The sequence below is a fragment of the Puma concolor genome, chromosome E2, assembly GCF_028749965.1.
Source record: "Puma concolor isolate L17-30 chromosome E2, mPumCon1.1.hap2, whole genome shotgun sequence".
Lineage (NCBI taxonomy): Eukaryota > Metazoa > Chordata > Mammalia > Carnivora > Felidae > Puma > Puma concolor.
The window spans coordinates 61,596,331-61,617,423 of NC_141681.1; the positions used below are offsets into that span (position 1 = coordinate 61,596,331).

General features: G+C 44.0%; 1 protein-coding gene across 1 annotated transcript; it reads right to left on the minus strand.

Moving 5' to 3' along the window:
• Positions 1 to 8,480: 8,480 nt before the first annotated feature.
• On the minus strand, positions 8,481 to 19,696 carry LOC112850675 (uncharacterized). Its single transcript, XM_025914198.2, has 3 exons — positions 19,441 to 19,696; positions 16,643 to 16,769; positions 8,481 to 12,035 (listed from the first exon to the last, which is right to left on the minus strand). Exons 1-3 carry the CDS (start codon positions 19,471 to 19,473, stop codon positions 10,456 to 10,458), a joined length of 1,740 nt encoding a protein of 579 aa, XP_025769983.2. The 5' UTR covers positions 19,474 to 19,696; the 3' UTR covers positions 8,481 to 10,455.
• Between the last annotated feature and the right edge of the window lie 1,397 nt (positions 19,697 to 21,093).

Consider the following 21,093-nt stretch of genomic DNA (forward strand, 5'->3'; position numbering starts at 1 on the left):
CCTGCTATTGCGGGCCAGTAACACCCCCTTCCTGTGGCACAGCCTTCTGGGTAATGTAGTTCTTGTCCTGCCTCCGCCACTTCTAGCAATGCTCCTCTCTTTCTAGGGCCCAGACGCCTGGCAGGATATGGGCGCCCGGAAAGGGCTTGCGAGAAAGGGTTCCCGGAGGCTCCGATGAAGAAGGGGCGGCATCGGATACTCCTAAAGGGGATGCACCCAAATTTACACAATTTCCCAAATTGTGTTTACAGCATCTTTTTTTTTTTTTTAATTTTTTAAATTTATTTTTAAAATTTACATCCACGTTGGTTAGCATATAGTGCAACAATGATTTCAGGAGTAGATTCCTTAATGCCCCTTACGCATTTAGCCCATTCCTCTCCCACAACCCCAACAGTAACCCTCTGTTTGTTCTACATATTTAAGAGTCTCTTATGTTTTGTCCCCCTCCCTGTTTTTATATTATTTTTGCTTCCCTTCCCTTATGTTCATGTTTTGTATCTTAAAGCCCTCATATAAGTGAAGTCATATGATATTTGTCTTTCTCTGACTAATTTCGCTTAGCATAATACCCTCTAGTTCCATCCATGTAGTTGCAAATGGCAAGATTTCATTCTTTTTGATTGTTGAGTAATACTCCATTGTGTATGTGTATATATATATATATATATATATATATATATATATATATATATATATATATACACACACACATACCTATACCACATCTACATTATCCATTCATCCATTGATGGACAGGGCTCTTTCCATACTTTGGTTAGTGTTGATAGTGCTGCTATAAACATGGGGGTGCATGTGTCCCTTCGAAACAGCATACCTGTATCCCTTGGGTAAATACCTAGTAGTGCAATTGCTGGGTCATAGGGTAGTTCGATTTTTAATTTTTTGAGGAACCTCCATACTGTTTTCCACAGTGTCTGCACCAGTTTGCATTCCCTTGTAAGAGATCCTCTTTCTCTGCATCCTTGCCAACATCTGTTGTTGCCTGAGTTGTTAATGTTAGCCATTCTGACAAGTGTGATGTGGTATCTCATGGTTTTGCTTTGTATTTCCCTGATGATGAGTGATATTGAGCATTTTTTCATGTGTCAGTTGGTCATCTGGATGTCTTCTTTGGAGAAGTGTCTATTCATGTCTTTTGCCCATTTCATCACTGGATTATTTGTTTTTTGGGTGTTGAGTTTGAGAAGTTCTTTATTATAGATTTTGGTTACTACCCCTTTATCTGATGGCACTTGCAAATATCTCCTCCCATTCCGTCGGTTGCCTTTTAGTTCTGCTGATTGTTCCCTTCGCTGTGCAGAAGCTTTTTATTTTGATGAGGTCCCAATAGTTCATTTTTGCTCTTGTTTCCCTTGCCTCTGGAGACATGTTGAGTAAGAAGTTGCTGTGGCCAAGATCAAAGAGGTTTTTGCCTGCTTTCTCCTTGAGGATTTTGATGGCTTCCTGTCTTCCATTTAGGTCTTTCATCCATTTTGAGTTTATTTTTGTGTATGGTGTAAGAAATTCATTTTTCTGCCTGATTCATTTTTCTGCATGTTGCTGTCAGTTTTCCCAGCACCACTTTGCTGAAGAGACTGTCTTTATTCCATTGGATATTCTTTCCTGCTTTGTCAAAGATGAGTTGGCCGTATGTCTGTGGGTCCATTTCTGGGTTCTCTATTCTGTTCCATTGATCTGTTTTTGTGCCAGTACCATACTGTCTTGATGATGACAGCTTTGCAATATAGCTTGAAGTCTGGGATTGTGATGCCTCCAGCTTTGTTTTTTTTTTTTTTTTCAAGATTGCTTTGTCTATTCGGGGTCTTTTCTGGTTCCATACAAATTTTAGGATTGTTTGTTCTAGCTCTGTGAAGAATGCCTGCATATTTTAATTTTAGAAGCTCCTAAAGGGGCATGTGGCCACACTGTGTTGTAAATTTTTAAAATCACATTTTCCTGCTGCCTCAGCATCCTACAAACAGGCTGTCAGCACCCCACCCACGTGAGCAGGTACACCAGTGTGATGATAAGGCTAGCCCCTATCCAAGCCCCTTTTCTTTCCTCCCCTGTGATGTAGCAACATTCCTGCGGATTAATAAATTCCCTTTTGTTATTTGTCTGCGTACTCCCCACTGACTCGCAATAATGAGACTTGCCCAAGGGTCCCCCTCCCCCCTCGGCTCCTCACCTGTTTGACTGAGCCAGTTCTTTTGCTCCATGTGGCCTCCCATCTGGACCCCTGTTTGAGGCGTGGTGCCTCCTTCTTCTAGGAGCTTTGAATGTTATAGATCCTTTAATTTCAGATACTCTTGAGAGTATAATTTACATAGCTTTGTAGTGTTGCTTAAAGACTCCACAAGGGGGACATGCTCTCCCATTCACCGTATGGGAGAGTAATACAAGAAAGATACCATAATGTTATAATGCTACTTAGGTATAAAGTACCTTCCTCATAACTTCTAAGTAATAAACATCATGTTGTTGCTCTTCAGATACACTCGGACTGAAGCTTTAGCGTCAACTTTGTGAGTCTCAGTATGTTGACTCAAGGTCTAGAGAGAAAAGACTTCACACAGGGCCATTACTGGGACATTGGAGAGGAAAACGTGTGTTCCTGATATGGAGGAATAGTGAAAAATTTGTTTCTATACATTCTAAAATAAATTTATGGATTCCTTCAAATTTTATGTGGAACATATAGAGGAGATTGAATTTACCTAACATGAGGTTTGACATAAAGTCGAATTTTAAGCTTATTATCCAAGTATTTATATATTTATTATACCCCTTCTATTTTTAAAAAATGTATTCCCTAAAAGTAAGACAAGATATTATAGATTCCATTCAGCAGAACAGAAACCCAAAGCAACACTCGAATGCACACACTGCAATGTCAGTCATGAAGCGCATGCTTTCAATATTTGGGCAACCCACAAATATTCTCACTCTCCAATTATATGCTGATCAAAGAAAGCTTCATAGTCAATTTTTTAGGGTTTGGCAAACCCTAAGCCTTGTCAAGGGACAAGGAAGAAGAGAGTTCAGCTAGGGTCATCACAAGGAAACGGATAAGGAGTGTTACAAGGAAGCAGACGATGTGGCCTTTTGCCGAAATTCTTCCCTGCGTGGGTGTGTCTTGGTATTCTAACCCCAGCGATCCCACCTGTTTTTCCTCTCGTAAGTTTCTAACTGAATTTCCTGACACAGATACTGCTATGGTCTGAGTGTTTGTGTCCCCTTCAACTCCTAAGTTGAAAACCTAATGCTTAAGGTGATGGTATTAGGAGATGGGACCTTTGGGAAATGATTAGGTCATGAGGGCTCTGTCCTAATGAATGGAATTAGTACCTTTATAAAAGAGACCCCAGAAATTTCCCCTGCCCCTTCCACCATGTGAGGTCACAGCAAGAAGGCTGTCTGTGAACTGGGAAGCGAGCTCTCGCTAGACACCAAATCTGCCAGCACCTTGATCTTGGCCTTCCAGCCTCCAGACCTGTGAAATAAATTTCTGTTGTTTATAAGCCACTCAGTCTGTGGTTTCCTTATAGCATCCCTAACAGGCTAAGACAGATACAACTCATTTAAAATCTTAGACTTACCTGAAGAAAAGAGCCCCTTGCCAAATGTTTCTTCCTGCTGTGATAGCGGCCACTACGATTACAGCCTGAGCACGTGAGCAGAGGGGGTGTCTTGTCTCTGAGATAAACGTTTGGCTATTGTTTGAGGATGATGTTAGTGATCCAAATAGTTATTCTGAAAATAACTAAATAGAGCAAAGGTATCAAGCTATTTCTTCCCTTTACTGCACAAAACAGTTATTTTGAGGTAACTGAATATTGTGGCAAAATCCTTATTCTTCTTTAGAATTTCTAGCTAATGAATGCAGAAATAGCAACAGATGTAGGGTACAAATGTCTCAACTGTGTGCAATCAACTACCCAATGGTTATCGTTGAATGCTGACCTGGTAGAAGATACACGGAGAATTGGTATTGGATAGAAAACACTGATAGATAATATTAGGACTCATCACAGAAGAGAGACACCCAGACATCAGAGCAGACTTACTTGAGGCAGTCATAACGTGTCAGCACTGTGTGTGGAGCATTGTGGCCAGAGGCCGAATCTGGATTTCAAACTTGTTTGTACGTTAAGACTATTAACTGAAGTTGGGGATGTTGGGATATGAGCTCAAGGTGCATTTGAGACATTCAAGCAGAGACATTGGGATTGAGGATATAGGAGTACATTTGGAACAGATTCAGGAACTTAGTTGTGGTTGGATATGGGCGCTTACTGGCTGGCTGGGCAGCCTGAAGGATGAATAGAGGGGAGATACCACAACGTGGCAGTGAAGCAATCCGTTCAGATGGCTCCAGCTGCCTCTGCAGTCAGATGTGAAATAGACAAGGCTAGATATCATATTGTGTTTTGAGGACACAAAAGCCAAGGAGACACAGTGCAAAGGAATTCCTTTGAGAGTCTGGTGAGCAAAGAGGAGGATAAATAAATGAATGGAGAATGTGAGAAAGGGTGGGGTGCAGAGTATAGTAAGACAGTAATTTCAAGAAGAAATATCTTTTTTTCCTAAGTTGGGAAAACAGTCTATAAGAGAATGTATATTGTTATGGTTAATAATATTGCGTTTATAATTCTAAAGTCTATTTTGTCTGATACCAGTATTGTTAACCCAGCTTTCTTTTTGCTTCCATTTGCATGTCAAATGCCTTTTCACCCCTTTGCTTTTTTTTTTTTTAAAGATTTTTGTTTTACATTTCTTTATTTTTGAGAGACAGGGAGAGACAAAGCACAAGGGGAGTGGCAGAGAGAGAGGGAGACACAGAATCTGAAGTAGGCTCCAAGCTCCAAGCTGTCAGCACAGAGCCCGATGTGGGGCTCGAACTCACAAACCGTGAGATCATGACCTGAGCTGAAATCGGACGCTCAACTGATCGAGCCCCCCCCTTCACTTTCAATCTGCAGGTGTCTTTAGGTCTGACATGAGTCTCTTGTAGGCAGCATATAGGTGGGTCTTGCTTTTTGTATCTGTTCTGTCACCCTGCTTTTGATTGGAACATTTAGTCCATTTACCTTCAAATTAATTATCGATAGGTATGTACTTACTATTTTGATACTTGTTTTATGGTTGTTTTTTTTCTGTTCCCTTCTTCTCTTGTTCTCCTCTCATGGTTTGCTGGCTTTCTCTAGTGATATAATTAGGTCCCCTTCTCTTTATTTTTTGCGTATCTACTACCAGTTTTTGATTTGTGGTTACATTAGGCTTGTATATAATATCTTATGCATATAGCAGTCTAAATTAAATTGATGGTCACTTAAGTTTGGACCCATTTAAAAGCACTAGTTTTTACTCCTCTCCCCACTAACAATTTAGGTATATGGTGTCATACTTTACATCCTTTTGTTTTGTGAATCCCTTGACTGGTTTTTATAGATATACTTCATTTTACTACTTTTGTGCTTCCTATTTTTACTCTTGCTTTCTTCCTTTCCACTCTAAGAATTCCCTTTAATATTTCTTGTTAAGGCTGGTTTAGTGGTGATGAGTGCCTGTAACTTTTGTCTGGGAAAATCTTCTCTCTCCTTCCATTCTGAATGGTAGCCTTGTTGGGCAGACTACTCTTGATGCAGGTTTTTTCTTTCAGCACTTTTGAATGTATCACTCCACTCCCTTCTGGCCTGCTAAATTTCTGCTGAAAAATCAGCTGATGGCCGTATGGGTTTCTCTTATACGTAACTCTTTTCTCTTGCTGCTTTAAAATTTTTCTCTTTACCACCACTTTTTGCCATTCTAGTTACTCTGTGTTCTGGTGTGGACCTCCTTGGGTTGATTTTGATGGGGGCTCTCTGTGCCTCCTGGGTCTGGATTTCTGTTTCCTCTCCCAGGTTCAGGAAGTCCCTGACAAAAAATTGACTGAGAAACTTCAACAAACATATAGTCTAAGAATTAGACAATGAAGTGGTTCTTATAAGTTAGTAGGGACCAGAGACATCTAGTAAAAGCCATATAGACCCATTTTGGATCTGAATGCCTTAAAGAACATTTTAGGAAAATTGAGAAAATAGAGCACTAACAATATATTTTGTGATACTTCAAATATTTTGTTTGAAAAAGAGTTATTAGGATTATAAATGAGTCCTTACATTTTGGAAATGCACTCTGAAGAGATTAGGCACTGAATGAGAAGATGTTTGGATTATAAGGAAAACAACCCAGTAATGTGAGTGGGGATAGAGGAAACAAAACACCCAAGAATTTATCAATGATGAAAGACTAGGCTTCGGATCACGGAGCTCATGACACATATTCTTTTATGTATATATTTGAAAATATCCATTGCAAAGGGTAAAATATGTCTATCATTTTTATGTTAGGAAGGATGCGTTAAAAAGAGCAGAGGAGGGGCGCCTGGGTGGCTCAGTCGGTTAAGCGTCTGACTTTGGCTCAGGTCATGATCTCACAGTCCGTGAGTTTTAGCCCCGCATCAGGCTCTGTGCTGACAGCTCAGAGCCTGGAGCTTGCTTCAGATTCTGTGTCTCCCTCTCTCTCTGACCCTCCCTCGTTCATGCTCTGTCTCTCTCTGTCTCAAAAATAAATAAACATTAAAAAAAATTTTTTTAAAGAGCAGAGGAAACCTCTGATTTCAGAGGGTAAGCCAGCATGTATCAAAACACCAATTGTACACTTTAATTTTTTTTTAATGTTTATTTATTTTTAAGAGAGACAGAGCACGAGCAGGGGAGGGGGCGAGGGAGGGAGACACAGAACCCAAAGCAGGCTCCAGGCTCTGAGCCCTCAGCAGTGCCCGACATGGGGCCTGAACCCACGAACCATGAGATCATGACCTGAGCTGAAGCTGGACGCTTAACCAACTGAGCCACCCAGGTGCCCCTAAAACAACTTTATTTAACTTTTCTTTATAGCAAAGTAGGAACACTTCAGATATGAATATTAACACCCTTTTAGGTTACATATTAAGCTGATGTTCAAGTTTGTCTAAAATTTCTTGAAATATTTTGCTGTATAATGTTAACACAATTTAAAGACTGAAGTCCACAGCTGAATTTGAATTTAGATTCTGAAGCTTAACTGTTAGTCTTTGGGCTAGTAAAAAGAGCTTTGGTTTCCTAGTTTATAAAATGGATATGGTAATAACCTAGTTTTGGAGGTCATTTTGAGGATTAAGTGAATTAATGTGTATCAATTGCTTATTCAGGGATTTATATGTATTTAATAAGTTATAACTATTATAATATTCTAAGGGATGAGGTAGGAAAGAAGTGTTTAAATACACTATTTATTACTACTTGGACATTTAATAGCAAAATTTTAATGTGTTAAATGACATAGTTCATTAAGGAAAAGCTTCATTTAATTTCTGTCAAGCCATGTTATACATGAGTGGTTATTCACATCATAAATTCTTCAGGGTAGATGACAGGATAATAAAATTAATGGGAAAATTATGCTGTGTTTGAATGTTTTCCATTCTTTTTGATCTCTGTCACTCTAATAGTTTAAAAACCTTTACTCCTCATTTTAATTTGTACTGTTTTGATTACTTGCGAAATTCTAAATTTACCAAAATATATCTGTTTATAAAAGCAGAAGGGACGGCTCTTCCTTATAGTAAAATTCCAATTAATAAATGTGGGCGGACTGATAGAACTAGAAAGTTTAAAAATAAGCAAATGGTGTTAACAGTCATTTCATTAAAGAAGTTACACAGTGGCAAACACACATGAAAATCCTCAACATCATGAAACATCAGAGAACTGCAATTAAAACCATAGTGAGTTGCTATTACACTCCTGTTAAAACAGCTAAAACTTAACGTTTATTTATTTTTGGGACAGAGAGAGACAGAGCATGAACGGGGGAGGGGCAGAGAGAGAGGGAGACACAGAATCCGAAGCAGGCTCCAGGCTCCGAGCCGTCAGCCCAGAGCCCGACGCAGGGCTCGAACTCGCGGACCGCGAGATTGTGACCTGAGCTGAAGTTGGACGATTAACCGACTGAGCCACCCAGGCGCCCCTAAAACAGCTAAAATTTAAAAAGACCTGTGGGGCACCTGGGTGGCTCAGTCAGTTAAGCATCTGACTTTGGCTCAGGTCATGATCTCACGGTTGGTGGGTTCAAGTCCCCACGTTGGGCTCTGTGCTGACGGCTCACAGCATGAAGCCTGCTGTGGTTTCTCCTTTCTCTCCCCTCCCTGTCTTGCACTGTCTCTCTCTCTCTCGAAAATAAATAAGCATTAAAAAAAATAAATTTAAAAAGACTGACAATACCAAGCATTGGCAAAATGTGGAGGAACGGGAGCTTATGTACTATTGGTGGAACACAGACGGGTATAACCAGCTTAGATCACAGTTTGGCAGTTTCTTAAATATTGAAACATTCATATTCTCTGACCTACTGGCCTAAGAGAAACAAAACACACATTCATATAAAGAATCATATGCCTATATTCACTGAAGCTTTATTTCTAACAGCACTAAACTGGAAACAATCCAACCGTCCCTTAACAGATGAATGGATAAAACAAACAGTGACAAATCCATAAAGTAGAATACTATTCAACAATAAAAAAATAAACATTCATATAAGCAACACTGAGGAGTCTCAAAATAATTCTGCACTGTGGAAAATATCAGAAAAGAGTAGACATTTTATGATTCTATTCATGTAAATTCTAGACAATGCAAACTAATATGTTAAAGACAGTACATCCCTGGATCCCTGTAGGTCTGGTAAGAACAAGGAGAAATTATAAAAGGGCATGAGGTACATCACGGTTGTTCATTGTCATGATTATGGTGGTTTCATGGGTTTATACGTATGACAAGAAATTTCAAATTGTACACCTGAAATATGTATAGATTATTGGATGTCAATTATGCCTCAAAATTTCTAAAAAAGTAGTTCAGGGGTGTCTGGGGGGCTCAGTTGGTTAAGCGCCTGACTCTTGATCTCAGGTCAGGTCTTGCTATCAGGGTCATGAGTTCAAGCCCTGCTTTGGGCTCCATGCTGAATGTGAAGCCTTCTTAATAAATTGTTCAAAATAAAAAATCTGAATTGCCCACTTTTTGGAAACCAGCAGGTTTACCAACCTAATACTCCAATGGACAATCTCCATTCTTTCATTTCTCTGCCTTTAGAACAATGGACGGCCCTTGAGGGCAACAGCTCAGGAAGACAATGAGAATTCACAAACTCTGGATTATTTGCTCTAACAATGACTTCAGCTGCAGAAGACACACAGCTGTGGTGGTCCTGGAATTCCTCACAAGCATAGTCACTGGAACATGCAAGGATGCACTTTTAGAAGAGGCATACACCATCTGGTTTGCTGCAGGCCCCTCCCCTGCCTGTTAATCACATCAAGAATATTAGTACCAGTTATGGTTGAAGCCTGGCTCCTGTTGTCTGACAGTGATGCCAGTCTTCAGAATTATAAACATCAGGACACTGACTCCTTTGTAGAACCTGGTGAAAAACTTCCTCTCAATAGCACCCTCCAGGAGCAAGAGAATAGATTCACACCATTCCTAAAGGCACCGGAGCTTGGCAAAACAAGGGACCCCTCTTTAGAGTGTCCTATGGTCTCAGCAAGTATGGAGTCCACAAATTAGGACTATGAAGCGCTGCACTGGTTCCTAGGTCTTGTGCAGCAATGCACAGTAGGCTAAAACTGGAATGAGAGCTACTCTCGGTCTTTACGTCGTCCCTGCTGAGGTGCACAAAGCTGGGGCCCCCACAAAAGCACATCCACAGAGCACAATTCTGTTTTCCACCCACGCCAAACAGTGAACAACCCCCCCCCCCCAAGATTAAAGGTACATTAAACAACAAGGCCTTTATTACTGCACAAACCAGAGCAATGAGGTAGATAGTTACTGGTTGATGACCTGAAGACTAGAAAAATCAATTACAAGTGTCATGTGAAATCAACAATTTCCATGAAGTAGGTAAGCCTTCCCTGCAAGCTTCCAACAGAGCCCACTCTTGACCCAAACTGAGTCATATTCATACTTAACCAGAAAAGGGAAATCACTGTAAGGGCAAAGACTACTAAAGATTTCCTCCAGGGAATGGGAGAGGCCATAGACATTTGCCTTGCCTTAGGCACACTGGGGTGACCGATGAAGTAGTGTACAAGGTAGTAAAGTGGGATGGCTTCCACTGGAAAAACTGGCAGTGGTGGCATTCGGGTAAGGGCCCTGGGTAGTCTGGACCAGGCAGTGCAGCCCCTGTAAGCCTCACGCATGCCTATAAACTGAGGGGATATTTCGCCCCCCTGGATGCTTGGCGGTATGAGGTTCAACTTCAGGCATGTGGCTCTCTCACACAACTATTTAGGGCCATTAGAGTGAACAGGGAGACGGCATGTTTCCTTCAAATCTAAGCCCATTTTCAAACGTGGACTTTCTGGTGTTAAACAACATTGGAGGTTGGAATGAAGGATTTCCCGTATTTCCCACATTCACGGGCCCTCTCCATGCTGTGAAATTTCTGGTGGAGATTGAGGCTAGAGCGTTGGCTAAAGGATTTGCCACACTTGCTGCATTCGTAAGGCCTTTCTCTAGTGTGAATTATCTGGTGTTGAATGAGAACAGACTTTTGCCTGAAGGATTTTCCACATCGGCCACACTCATAAGGCCTTGCTCCTGTGTGAATGTTGCAGTGTTGAGTAAGGCTGGTGCTTCGACTAAAGGATTTCCCACATTCATGACACATATAAGGCCTTTCTCCAGTGTGAATTCTTTGGTGTTTGGTGAAAATAGCTCTTCTGCTAAAGCGTTTCCCACACTGGCCACACTCAAAAGGCCTTGCTCTGCTATGAATTCGCTGGTGTTCAACAAGGCTGTAGCTTTGTGTAAAAGATTTCCCACATTCAGCACATTCATAAGGCCTTTCGCCAGTGTGACTTCGGTTGTGCCGATAAAGTTTGGATTTGGATCCAAAGGCTTTCCCACATTCTCCACACTCGTAAAGCCTTTTACTGGTGTGAATTCTCTGGTGTCTAATGAGAGCAGCTCTTTGGCTAAAGGATTTCCCACACTGGTCACACACATAAGGGCTTGCTGTGGTGTGAATTCTCTGGTGTCGAACAAGGGTGAAGCTTTGTCTGAAGGATTTCCCACATTCACTGCACTCATAAGGCTTTTCTCCAGTGCGTGTTCTCTGGTGCCTCACAAGATTGGATTTGCACGCGAAGGCTTTCCTGCATTCCTCACACTCAAAAGGCCTTTCTCCACTGTGGATTCTGCAGTGTTCAATAAGGTTGGAACACTGACTAAAGGATTTCCCACATTCACCACACTTATACGGCTTTTCTCCAGTGTGAACTCTCTGGTGTATAACGAGGGTGGCCCTTAGCCTAAAAGATTTTCCACATTCGCTGCACTCATAAGGCCTTTCTCCGGTGCGGGATCTCTGGAGCTGAACAAGTGAGTACTTGCAGTGAAAAGCCTTCCCATATTTGCTAGACTCGTAAACCCTTTTTCTAGTAGAGACTCTTGGGTGGTGAACAAGGCTGTGTTTGTGGCTGGAGGCTTTCCCACATTCACATGATTTGTAATGACTTTCTCCACAAGGAAAGGCCTCCCCACACTTGGTGATTTTGTTTGGCTTCTTACTGTTGAGAATGACCTGGTGCTGGAGAAAGCCCAATGTGTCCGGGAACTCCTTTCCAACTTTCCTCCAGGTGAAGGGATTCCCTGACACATGGAATATGCAGCTCTTTATAAATGAAGCCCTGCCCACATCCCTCTTCTCTGCACTGTGATGCTCTTGAGGCTGGTATAGGTCTGCACATGCTCCATCTACATACACTTTCTGCCCAGGTAGATGGGCCAAGTGCAAAATGTCTTTCAGGATTGGGACACATTTCTCACAGGGGTGAGTCTTCTGGATGGAGGCACCTGCCTTTGGAATCCTGACCTGTGACAAAACTTCTATGGAAACACTCTGTTCAAAAGGTGTCCCTTCATCCTCCATTCCATGCCAACAAACTGAAAAAGGAGAAATACTGATGAGTCATGCTGCCGATGGTGGGAAAGTATTAATCATGTTTGTTTTTTTTATTTATTAAAAAAAAATTTTTTTTTTCAACGTTTATTTATTTTGGGGACAGAGAGAGACAGAGCATGAACGGGGGAGGGGCAGAGAGAGAGGGAGACACAGAATCGGAAACAGGCTCCAGGCTCTGAGCCATCAGCCCAGAGCCCGATGGCGGGGCTCGAACTCACGGACCGCGAAATCGTGACCTGGCTGAAGTCGGACGCTTAACCGACTGCGCCACCCAGGCGCCCCTATTTTTTTAAACTTTATGTATAACATGACGTTTTCTCATTTTACAAAACATTGATGGTAGAAAAGGTAGTGGACCTGAACAACACTACAGACCAAATGGAGCTAACAGACATATGCAGAACATTCCAATGAACGGCAGAATACACATTCTACTCAAGAGTGCAGGGAACATTCTCTAGGATAGATTATATGATAGGTTAAAAAAAAGTCTTAACAAATCTAAGAAAACTGAAATCATATCAAGTATCTTTCCTGGTAGAAATTAGTAACAGGAGGATAACTGGGAAATTCACAAATATGTGGAAATTAAAGAACATACTCTTGCACAACCAGTGATTCAAAGATTAAATCAAAAGGGAAATCAAAAAATATCTTTGGGCTCCTGGGTGGCTCTGTCGGTTGGGCATTCGGCTTTGGCTCAGGTCATGATCTCGCAGTTTGTGAGTTCGAGCCCTGTGTCAGGCTCTGTGCTAACAGCTCAGAACCTGGGGCCTGCTTTGGATTCTGTGTCTCCCTCTCTCTCTGCCCCTCCCCTGCTTGTGCTCTCTTTCTCTCTCTCAGAAATAAACATTAAACATTTTTTTTTAATAAAAAAAAAATATCTTGAGACAAATGAAAATACAAACAATATACCAAAATTTATGGGATCCAGTGAAAAAAGTTCCAGAGGGAAGGCTATAGCAGATACATATCTATATTAAGAAAAAAATGAAAGATCTTAAGTAAACATTCTACCTTTGCATCTCAAAGAACTAGAAAAGAACTAAGCCTGATGTTAGCAGAAGGATGGAAATTAAAAAGGTCAAAGTGGAAATAAATAAAATAGAGACTAGAAGGACAATAGGAAAGATCAAAGCTAAGAATTTTTTTTCCAAGAGATAAAATTGACAAACTTTTAGTTAGACTAAGGAAAAAAAAGAGAAGACTCAAACAAAACTAGAAATGAAAGAGAGGACATTACAATTGATACCACAGAAATACAAGGATCATAAGAGATGACTATTAACCACTATACATCAACAAACTGGATAACCTAGAAGAAATGGATAATTCCTAGAAACATACAACTACTAAGACTTAATCATGAAGAAATAGGAAATCTAGACAGACCGATAATGAATAAAGACATTGAGTCCGTAATCAAAAACTTCCCCTTTAAAAAACAAAACAAATCAAAACCAAAACCTTCACCCAAAAGAGAAGTGCAGGATTTGATGGGTTCACTGATGAATTCTATGAAACATTTAATGTCATTCCTCATCAAACTCTTCCAAAAAACTGAAGGGAGGGAATACAACCAAATTCATTTTACAAGGCCAGCATTACCCTCAGACCAAAGCCAGATAAGGATACTACAACACAAGAAAATTACAGACCAACAACCCTGATGTACCTAGATGCAAAAATCCTCAACAAAACATTAATAAACCAAATTCAACAGCACATTAAAAGGATCATACGCCACATCCAAGTGAGATTTACCTCTGGGGTGCAAAGATGGTTCAACAAACACAAATCCATAAATGTGATATACTACATTAACAAAATAAAGGATAAAGATCATATCATCATCTCAAAAGATAGAAAAGCATGTAACAAAATTCAGCATCCTTTCATAAACAAAAAACTCTCAACAAATCAGGTATGGAAGGAATGAATGTACCTCAACATGATAAAGATCACATATGACAGGCCCACAGCCAACATCATACTCAATGGTGAAAAGCTGAAAGACTTTTGGTGAAGATCGGGAACAAGACAAGGATGACCACTCTCACCACTTCTATTCAACATGCTACTGTTGAATGCTACTAGCATTCAACAGTATGCTACTAGCCAATCAAATGCTACTAGCCAGAGTGATTGGGCAAGAAAAATAAAAACTTGTTAAAATAAATTAATTCAGTAAATTACGTTGCAGGATACAAAATCAACACACAAAAATCACTTGCATTTTATACGCTAACAAGGAACTGTGCAAAAAAGAAATTAAACAATCCCTTTTACAAGAGCCTCAAAAATAATAAAATACTTAGGAAGAGATTTAATCAAGGAGGTGAAAGATCTATACGCTGAGAACTATAAAACACTAATGAAAGAAATTAAAGATACAAATAAATGGAAAAATATCCCTTGTTCATAAATTGAAAGAATTCACATTCTCAAAATGTCCATGCAACCCAAGGCAATCTACAGATTCAATGCAATCCTTTTCAAAATACCAAGGGCATTTTTCACAGAAGTAGAAAAACAAGCAAAATTAGGGTGGAACCACAAAAGACCCTGAATAGCCAAGGCACTCCTGAGCATGAAGAACAAAGCTGAAAGCATCACACTTCCTGATTTCAAATTATATTACAAAGCTATAGTAATCAAAACAGTATGGTACTGGCATAAAAACAGACACATAAGCCAACAGAACAGAATAGAGAGCACAGAAATAAACCCCTAAATATATGACCAACTAATCTTGACAAGGGGGCCTTGGGGAAAGAGGAAATGGAGGAGTGATGGTACAAAATTTCAATTATTAACATGAGTAAGTTCTGGAGACCTACTATACAGCAGTTTATAGCTAACAGTACTGTAATGTGCAATAGTTCTCCCTTTTCTTTGAGGGATACACATTCCAAGATCCCTAGTTGAGACGTGAAGCTGCGGATAGTACTGAACTCTGTCTACATTACACTTTTTCGTATACATGCACACCTATGATAAAGTTTAATGTATAAGTTAGGCCGAGTAAGAAATTAACAATAGCTAATAAGAAAGTAGAACAATTACAATAATATACTATAATAATAAGAAAGTAGAACAACTATAATAATATACTATAATAAAAGTTATGTTAATGTGGTCTCTCTCAAAATTTCTTACTCTACCATACCTTCTTGTTGTAAAGATGTGAGATGATAAAATGCCTATGTGATAGGATAGATGAATGACACAAGCACTGTGACTTAGCGTGAAGCTACTACTGACCTGAAGATACATCAGAAGGAGGATCATCTACTTCCAGACTGCAGTGGACTGTGGGTAACTAAAACCATGGAAAGAGAAACCATGGGTAAGGGGGGACTACTGTATATTTAAAATTTGCTAACACACTCACACACACATTCACACACAAATGATCAAGATAATAATAAAGGGTTGGGAGGAAATTTAGGGAGGGATGGATATGTTTATGGCTTTGCTGATGGTAACGTATTTACAGGTATATACTTATCCCCAAACCCATCAAATTGTATCCATAAAATATATACAGTTTTTAGACATGTCAATAATTCCTCAGTAAAGTGGTTTAAACATCATTTACTAAAAGGCACCAAAGCCAAAACCTCATCAACCTAATCATTACTGGGGCTCAAATTGTTATCTGGGGAATCCCACTACTTTTACACACTGTACTCCTATACTCAGGAAAGTAACCAGATATAAAACAGAAACAGATATGCCTCATTTGAACACTAGCCTTTCCTAAATTTCCCAGTGTCTTAAGACCCAGAAATATCCCATATTGGGCACAGATGCTCTAACATGATGAATACACTTAAATTAATGTAAGTCTCTGACAGAGATGGGCTCAATAAAATGAGATCCCATAGCCCCCCACCTCCAACCCAGGTAAAATGTTAATATGGCCCAATGTAAGTTAAAACAGGGCCTCCAGGGATTAAAACTTGTTATATAAAATCTAATAAATAAAAGAGAGTATCCTCACTACTCCTCTGTCCTACAACTCGATTGTACCTGTTCTTAAATCTAGAAAAATTAAAGGGTACCTCATGGTGAGCTACTGTAACCTAAATGTTGTTCTATCCACCAGGACCCCATATCCAACATCAATATCATTTGCCCTTTGTGTTTCACATTTTATAGGCATTGACAAAGGAATGATTACTAACTAAAGTCCACAGTTTACATTAGGGGTTATCCTTTGTGTTTTACATTTTACCAACATCAGTATTATTAAAACCACTGACTCTATCCGTAATTAAGCACTTGGAACACAAGGTGCCATGGACACAGTCATCTTGCCAGGGAGAGAGCAAACAAGGTTACGGTGCATTAGGCTGACAGCAAGACTCCTGAATCCCAGACCCTTCCCTGAATGCCTGGAGCAATGGGACTTAGGTCTTCTCAGGGCAGTGCACACAACTATGGTCCGCCACGTGACACGTGTGCCAAGAAAATGGCGAAGCGAGCAGGACCCATGGTTTGGCTGCAGAAAGGGCAGAGCTGCCCGGGAGGTAAAAGACAATGGACAAAAACCAGGATACTGGGGTGCGTGTGAAGGCCTTACCCAGCGAAGCTGTAAGTGCCAAGTTCTCCAGCATCGCATCGTGGTACAGGCGTCTCTGAGCCTCATCAAGGAGCCCCCACTCCTCCTGGGAGAAGTCAATGGCCACGTCCTCAAAAGTCACACAGCCCTGCCGTGATGGGGACAGATCATTCCTTCATCAGCTTTTTTACGACTCTGAGTTTCTTCACCCCGACATTCATTCCATGCTCCCTCTCCTTCCAGCAGTCCCCACTATGGAAGACATATCAGGTCCTGGAGCCAGAGAGACCTGCTCTTTTCTCACAGTATCATGATCATTGTCACTGCCCACAGCAACAACTGGCATGTGGGCAGGGAGGTGCCATCTAAATACTGAGCCTGGCATGAGGACATACGTCCTCTTGTCTGGGGTCTCCCAGATTGTGCCTCCGAGACACAACCAAACACGGGCTCACTCTCCACCCTTACGTCCTCAAAGTCACAGCCCTAGGTCCTTCAGTTCATGCTCTCTCTCCATGAAACTACTTCCGCCACACCTCTCTCATAGTCTTGCTCTGGAAACCACTTCTCCCCTCCTACCCAGAAGCATCACCCTGGTAATGGCAAGCATTACCTGCTTATGACATCCAGGTGGTGTTTGGCAAATTCCAAAAGGACCCAGCACTACCCCAGACTTCCACTGATCCCTGCTACCGGAGGGGACAAAACCCACTTGCAGGCCTCTCCACCCGGTTCTGCTCCTTGCTTCAACCCCAGCCACCAAGAACCACCTGCAGACCTCAGGACCCCAGGGCTCCCTTCCACTCGTGGTGCATGTGATGTCCCCTCATCAGTCACTGCCTTCCTATCCATCAAACCAGCAGTCAAAGCCCAGCCCTGGAGGTCTCTTACCCCAGCCCCAGCGATGCTCCTAGATGATACTTCTGCCCCGGTGCTAATTTGCCAGCCTGACTGAAACAGCTAGGATACACCAAGAGACACAATAAATTCCTGGTAAGTCCGCAGTACGAATAAACACTAGTGTGGGCCTCAGTGTCATCTTGCCTCAGTTACTCTTGTGCGCCCGCATTCCCCTTATGTCCACGCTTCCTGTGGAAGCCCTGGCCACCTGACAGGTTGTCCTCTCCCACAACCTTCCCACAGCCATTTCTCCCTCTCAGCTGTGTTTATGAGGCCCAGCACCCCACCCAGATGCCCAGGCATGACACTCAGTCACAGCTCCCCTTGCTGGGCAGCCAATACCTTTATCATGATGACAAGGATCCCCCTCCTAATTGGGACCCAAGCTACCCCCCGGTGCAGACACCACCACCTTCTGGATGTCTCCCTATTGAACCCCTTCTCAGAGTTCCAGACCTTTGTGGCCATCTACTAATTGTTCTCCACACGTGTTTCTCTGAAACATCTCCGAGTCTTAAGATAGCCAAAAACAAAACTCATCTCCCCAGTGAGAATTAATCTTTCTACCAACTTTAATATCTTGGTTAAGGGAGTTTCCACCCTTCCAGCTGCTGAGCCCTACAACTCTTTTTACCTTTTTCTCTCTCTTTCTCAAAATCTGAAATTCTGGCCAGGCCTAATTTAAAAACTGATCCAGAATCCAACCAGCTCTCCCACTTCAACAGCCAGCACCCTGGTACAACCACCAGCACTCACCTCAAGGACTGCAAGTTGCCTGTTTTTCCCATCATCCCTGGCCCCCCAAGAGTACCTGCTCTCGCTCTTCCAGGCTGCAGCCTCAGGGGTCCTGATGAGACCGAGGTCACATCACCTCCCTCTGCTCCAAACCTCCTATTTTCCCCATCACCTCCAGAAGAGACACCCAACTTTTCATGGAGCCATTCCAGGCCCGACCCCTTCCCATCTGCTCTGTTCTCTCTTCTCTCTCGTGAGAAGAAGAGGAACTGCAGTTCCTTGAACAAACACACCTTCACCTCCTAGCATGAACATATTCCAATACCTCTGTCTGGAACAATCTTTTACCTCACTGTATTGGTTGCCAGCAATAGGGACCTCTCCATATAACTTCCAGCCTGGATGCATGACCCTGGGTCTCCAGGCCCAAGAAGAGTGGAAGAGTGGCAGGCAAAGAGACTCAGGACACAATTCCAGAGACCAAGATGGGGGCTCAGGACCATTGAGGGCCTGGGATATCCTTCACTCACCTTCATACAGTCCGTAAGTGCTTCTCTGGTCTTGGTAATCTGTGCAAGGAGGAGGGTCACCAGAGGGATGTAACCATGGCAGGGCTCCATGGGCTCCCCTGCACCCCTGCCCGGCCCTGGAGCCAGGTGACCTGGGATGACTGCATTCTCTCTCAGCCTCAGTCCCCAGTGCTGACTCTTACAACTGCGTGACCTTGGCCAAGGACTCAAACTCCCTGTGCCTCGGAATTATCATCTTCTTTCCGGTCTGTTCTAACTCTGAATAACTTTGAAAACTTTGAGAAGCCTAATCAGATCTTGTGCCTCTTCTATTCACAACCCTCCATGGCTCCCGGCATCCTGAGAATTAAGTTGAAACTCTTCATCTAGGCACTACAGGAGCATTTGCTCCTGGATCAATTGCCCCTGCAAACCAGTCTCTCTGCCTGTAACACTCTCACATCTCATCAACGGTGGCTTTCAGAAACGGGGACGAAGAGGAGAGACGAGAAGAGAAGAGAGAAAAGAGAAAGAAATGGGGACATCACATATTATCTCCCCACTGACCCGGACCCCTGGGCCTGGGCCGTAGGGACGCGAGCAGGCACCTCGTGTTCGGGCCTTTAGGGCCTGGGTGGAGGAAGGGCGGGGAGGACCTGGAGGCCGCACATTTACCTGAGTCGGGTCCCGGGGCGCGGCCGCCGCCATCCGACTCTGTAGGTACAAGAGGGGTCCTAAGAGGTCGGCGACAGAGACGGGACTCGTGCACAGTTGTCAACCACCGCATCCGTCCCTCAGACCAGCTGCTGTGCAGTGGGGACAACCCCACCCCTACCGCCTTCTGGCTCTGACCACCGCGGACCCGACTGCACGCTCCTAAAGGTCCCAGATCCAGCCTGCGCGCGAAAGCAAAGCGACTGCAGCCTCAGGGGTGCCGGAAGTCCCGCCCCGAAGCTCTGGTCCACACGCGGAAACTCCCCTATTTCTGCGCGTTCATTGGCTGCACGCTCTGGGCACGCGGCACTGGCAATTATGGGTAATGTAGTCCCCACGGTGGCGCTCGGCACGAGGTTCGCGGAGCCCCGAGGCCACGTTTGCTCGCGGAGTACAGACACCGTCTAGGAAGGTGTGAGGCGAGGCCCCGGGACGGTCCCCTCGCGGAAGCTCGACCCGCACCCGGGCGCCCCTCGGCTGAGCGGGGTGGTAGTGGGCGACGTGGGAGGTCTCCCCCGAGGAAGCGCCCAGTGCTGGACGTGCCTACCCCCTCCCCAGTCCCGGAGCCGCTCCCCACGCGCCCCGGCCCCGCGTCTCAGAACGAGTTAAAGACCCGGATCAGGCCCGGCGGCACTGTGTGCGCTTCCCGCGGGTCGCCCACAAAGGCCGGGATTTGGCCTCGGCGGGCACAGGTGCGCACTCTTCCCCCCGGAGCCGCGCGGACGCGTCGCTGGCGGCTCAGGTCTGCGGCCCGAGGCGGGGGCGTTTTGCCCCCGGGATCCGCGGCGGAAATCCGGCGCCTGGAGCCTGAGGGCCCCGGGGGAGCCCTGTCGGGAGGAGCCCGATACCCAGGAACGTCAGCGCGCGCCCGCAACTTCCCGCTGTCCTTTGGGGGGCCCTCGGCGGCAGCTCGCGGCCCTCACCGCTCCCGGGACCCGGGCGGGCGCCCCCTGGAAGCCCCTTGGGTGGAAAGGGGGAACTCAGACTCGGGGGCCTCTGAGGAGGTGCCCACGCCCTCTAGGTGTGTCCCCGGACCCCCGCGCTGCTCGGCCCTCCACCCGAGCTTCCATGGGGCCCACCGGCACCTTGGGGTCTGAAGTTCCATCTCCGCTGTGCCCAGCCCACGCTGTCCCCGGTCAGGTGCGACCTCAGATCACACCTGGCCCGCTGACCTGATGAGCATGTCTGTCTGCGGAGGGAAAGAATTAACCAGGTTCCCTCAGGGAAACAGGTGCACTGAGAGCCCCCAAGCGGAACCTACCCTCAGCGTGGGCTCCTGCTGCCTCCAAGACCCACCTGCCCCTGAGCCTAAGTCCATGCAAGCAAGGCCCCACCCGGGACAAGTCCCCGCCCCCCGTGCGGCTTCCCGCAGGGGTGTCTGGAAAGCAACCCAAAGCAATGGTGAATGCTTTTAAAACAGAAACTTGAAAAATACTTGATAAGTCAAAGGGTGAGAACCGCTTGTGGGGTAGTAGAATGGGGTGGCAACCTGAGTGTAAACAGCAGGGGGGTCATTGTTGCCTTTGTTCCCTGCAGGGTTCTAATAGCACCCTCACTGTGTGGCCTGTGCCATCTGCAGCGGTTCCCAGCCCCAGCAGTAGTAGTTCTTTGCCC

Bases quoted from the DNA above. Each gene is read 5' to 3' on its own strand.
- LOC112850675 (XM_025914198.2), bottom strand. From the start codon at position 19,473: ATGGCGGCGGCCGCGCCCCGGGACCCGACTCAG. The intron at 16,770-19,440 runs GTAAATGTGCGG...CCATCACGGCAG, and splicing joins CGCCCCGGGACCCGACTCAG to GGCTGTGTGACTTTTGAGGA. The intron at 12,036-16,642 runs GTAAGGCCTTCA...CTCCTTTTTCAG, and splicing joins GGCACTTACAGCTTCGCTGG to TTTGTTGGCATGGAATGGAG.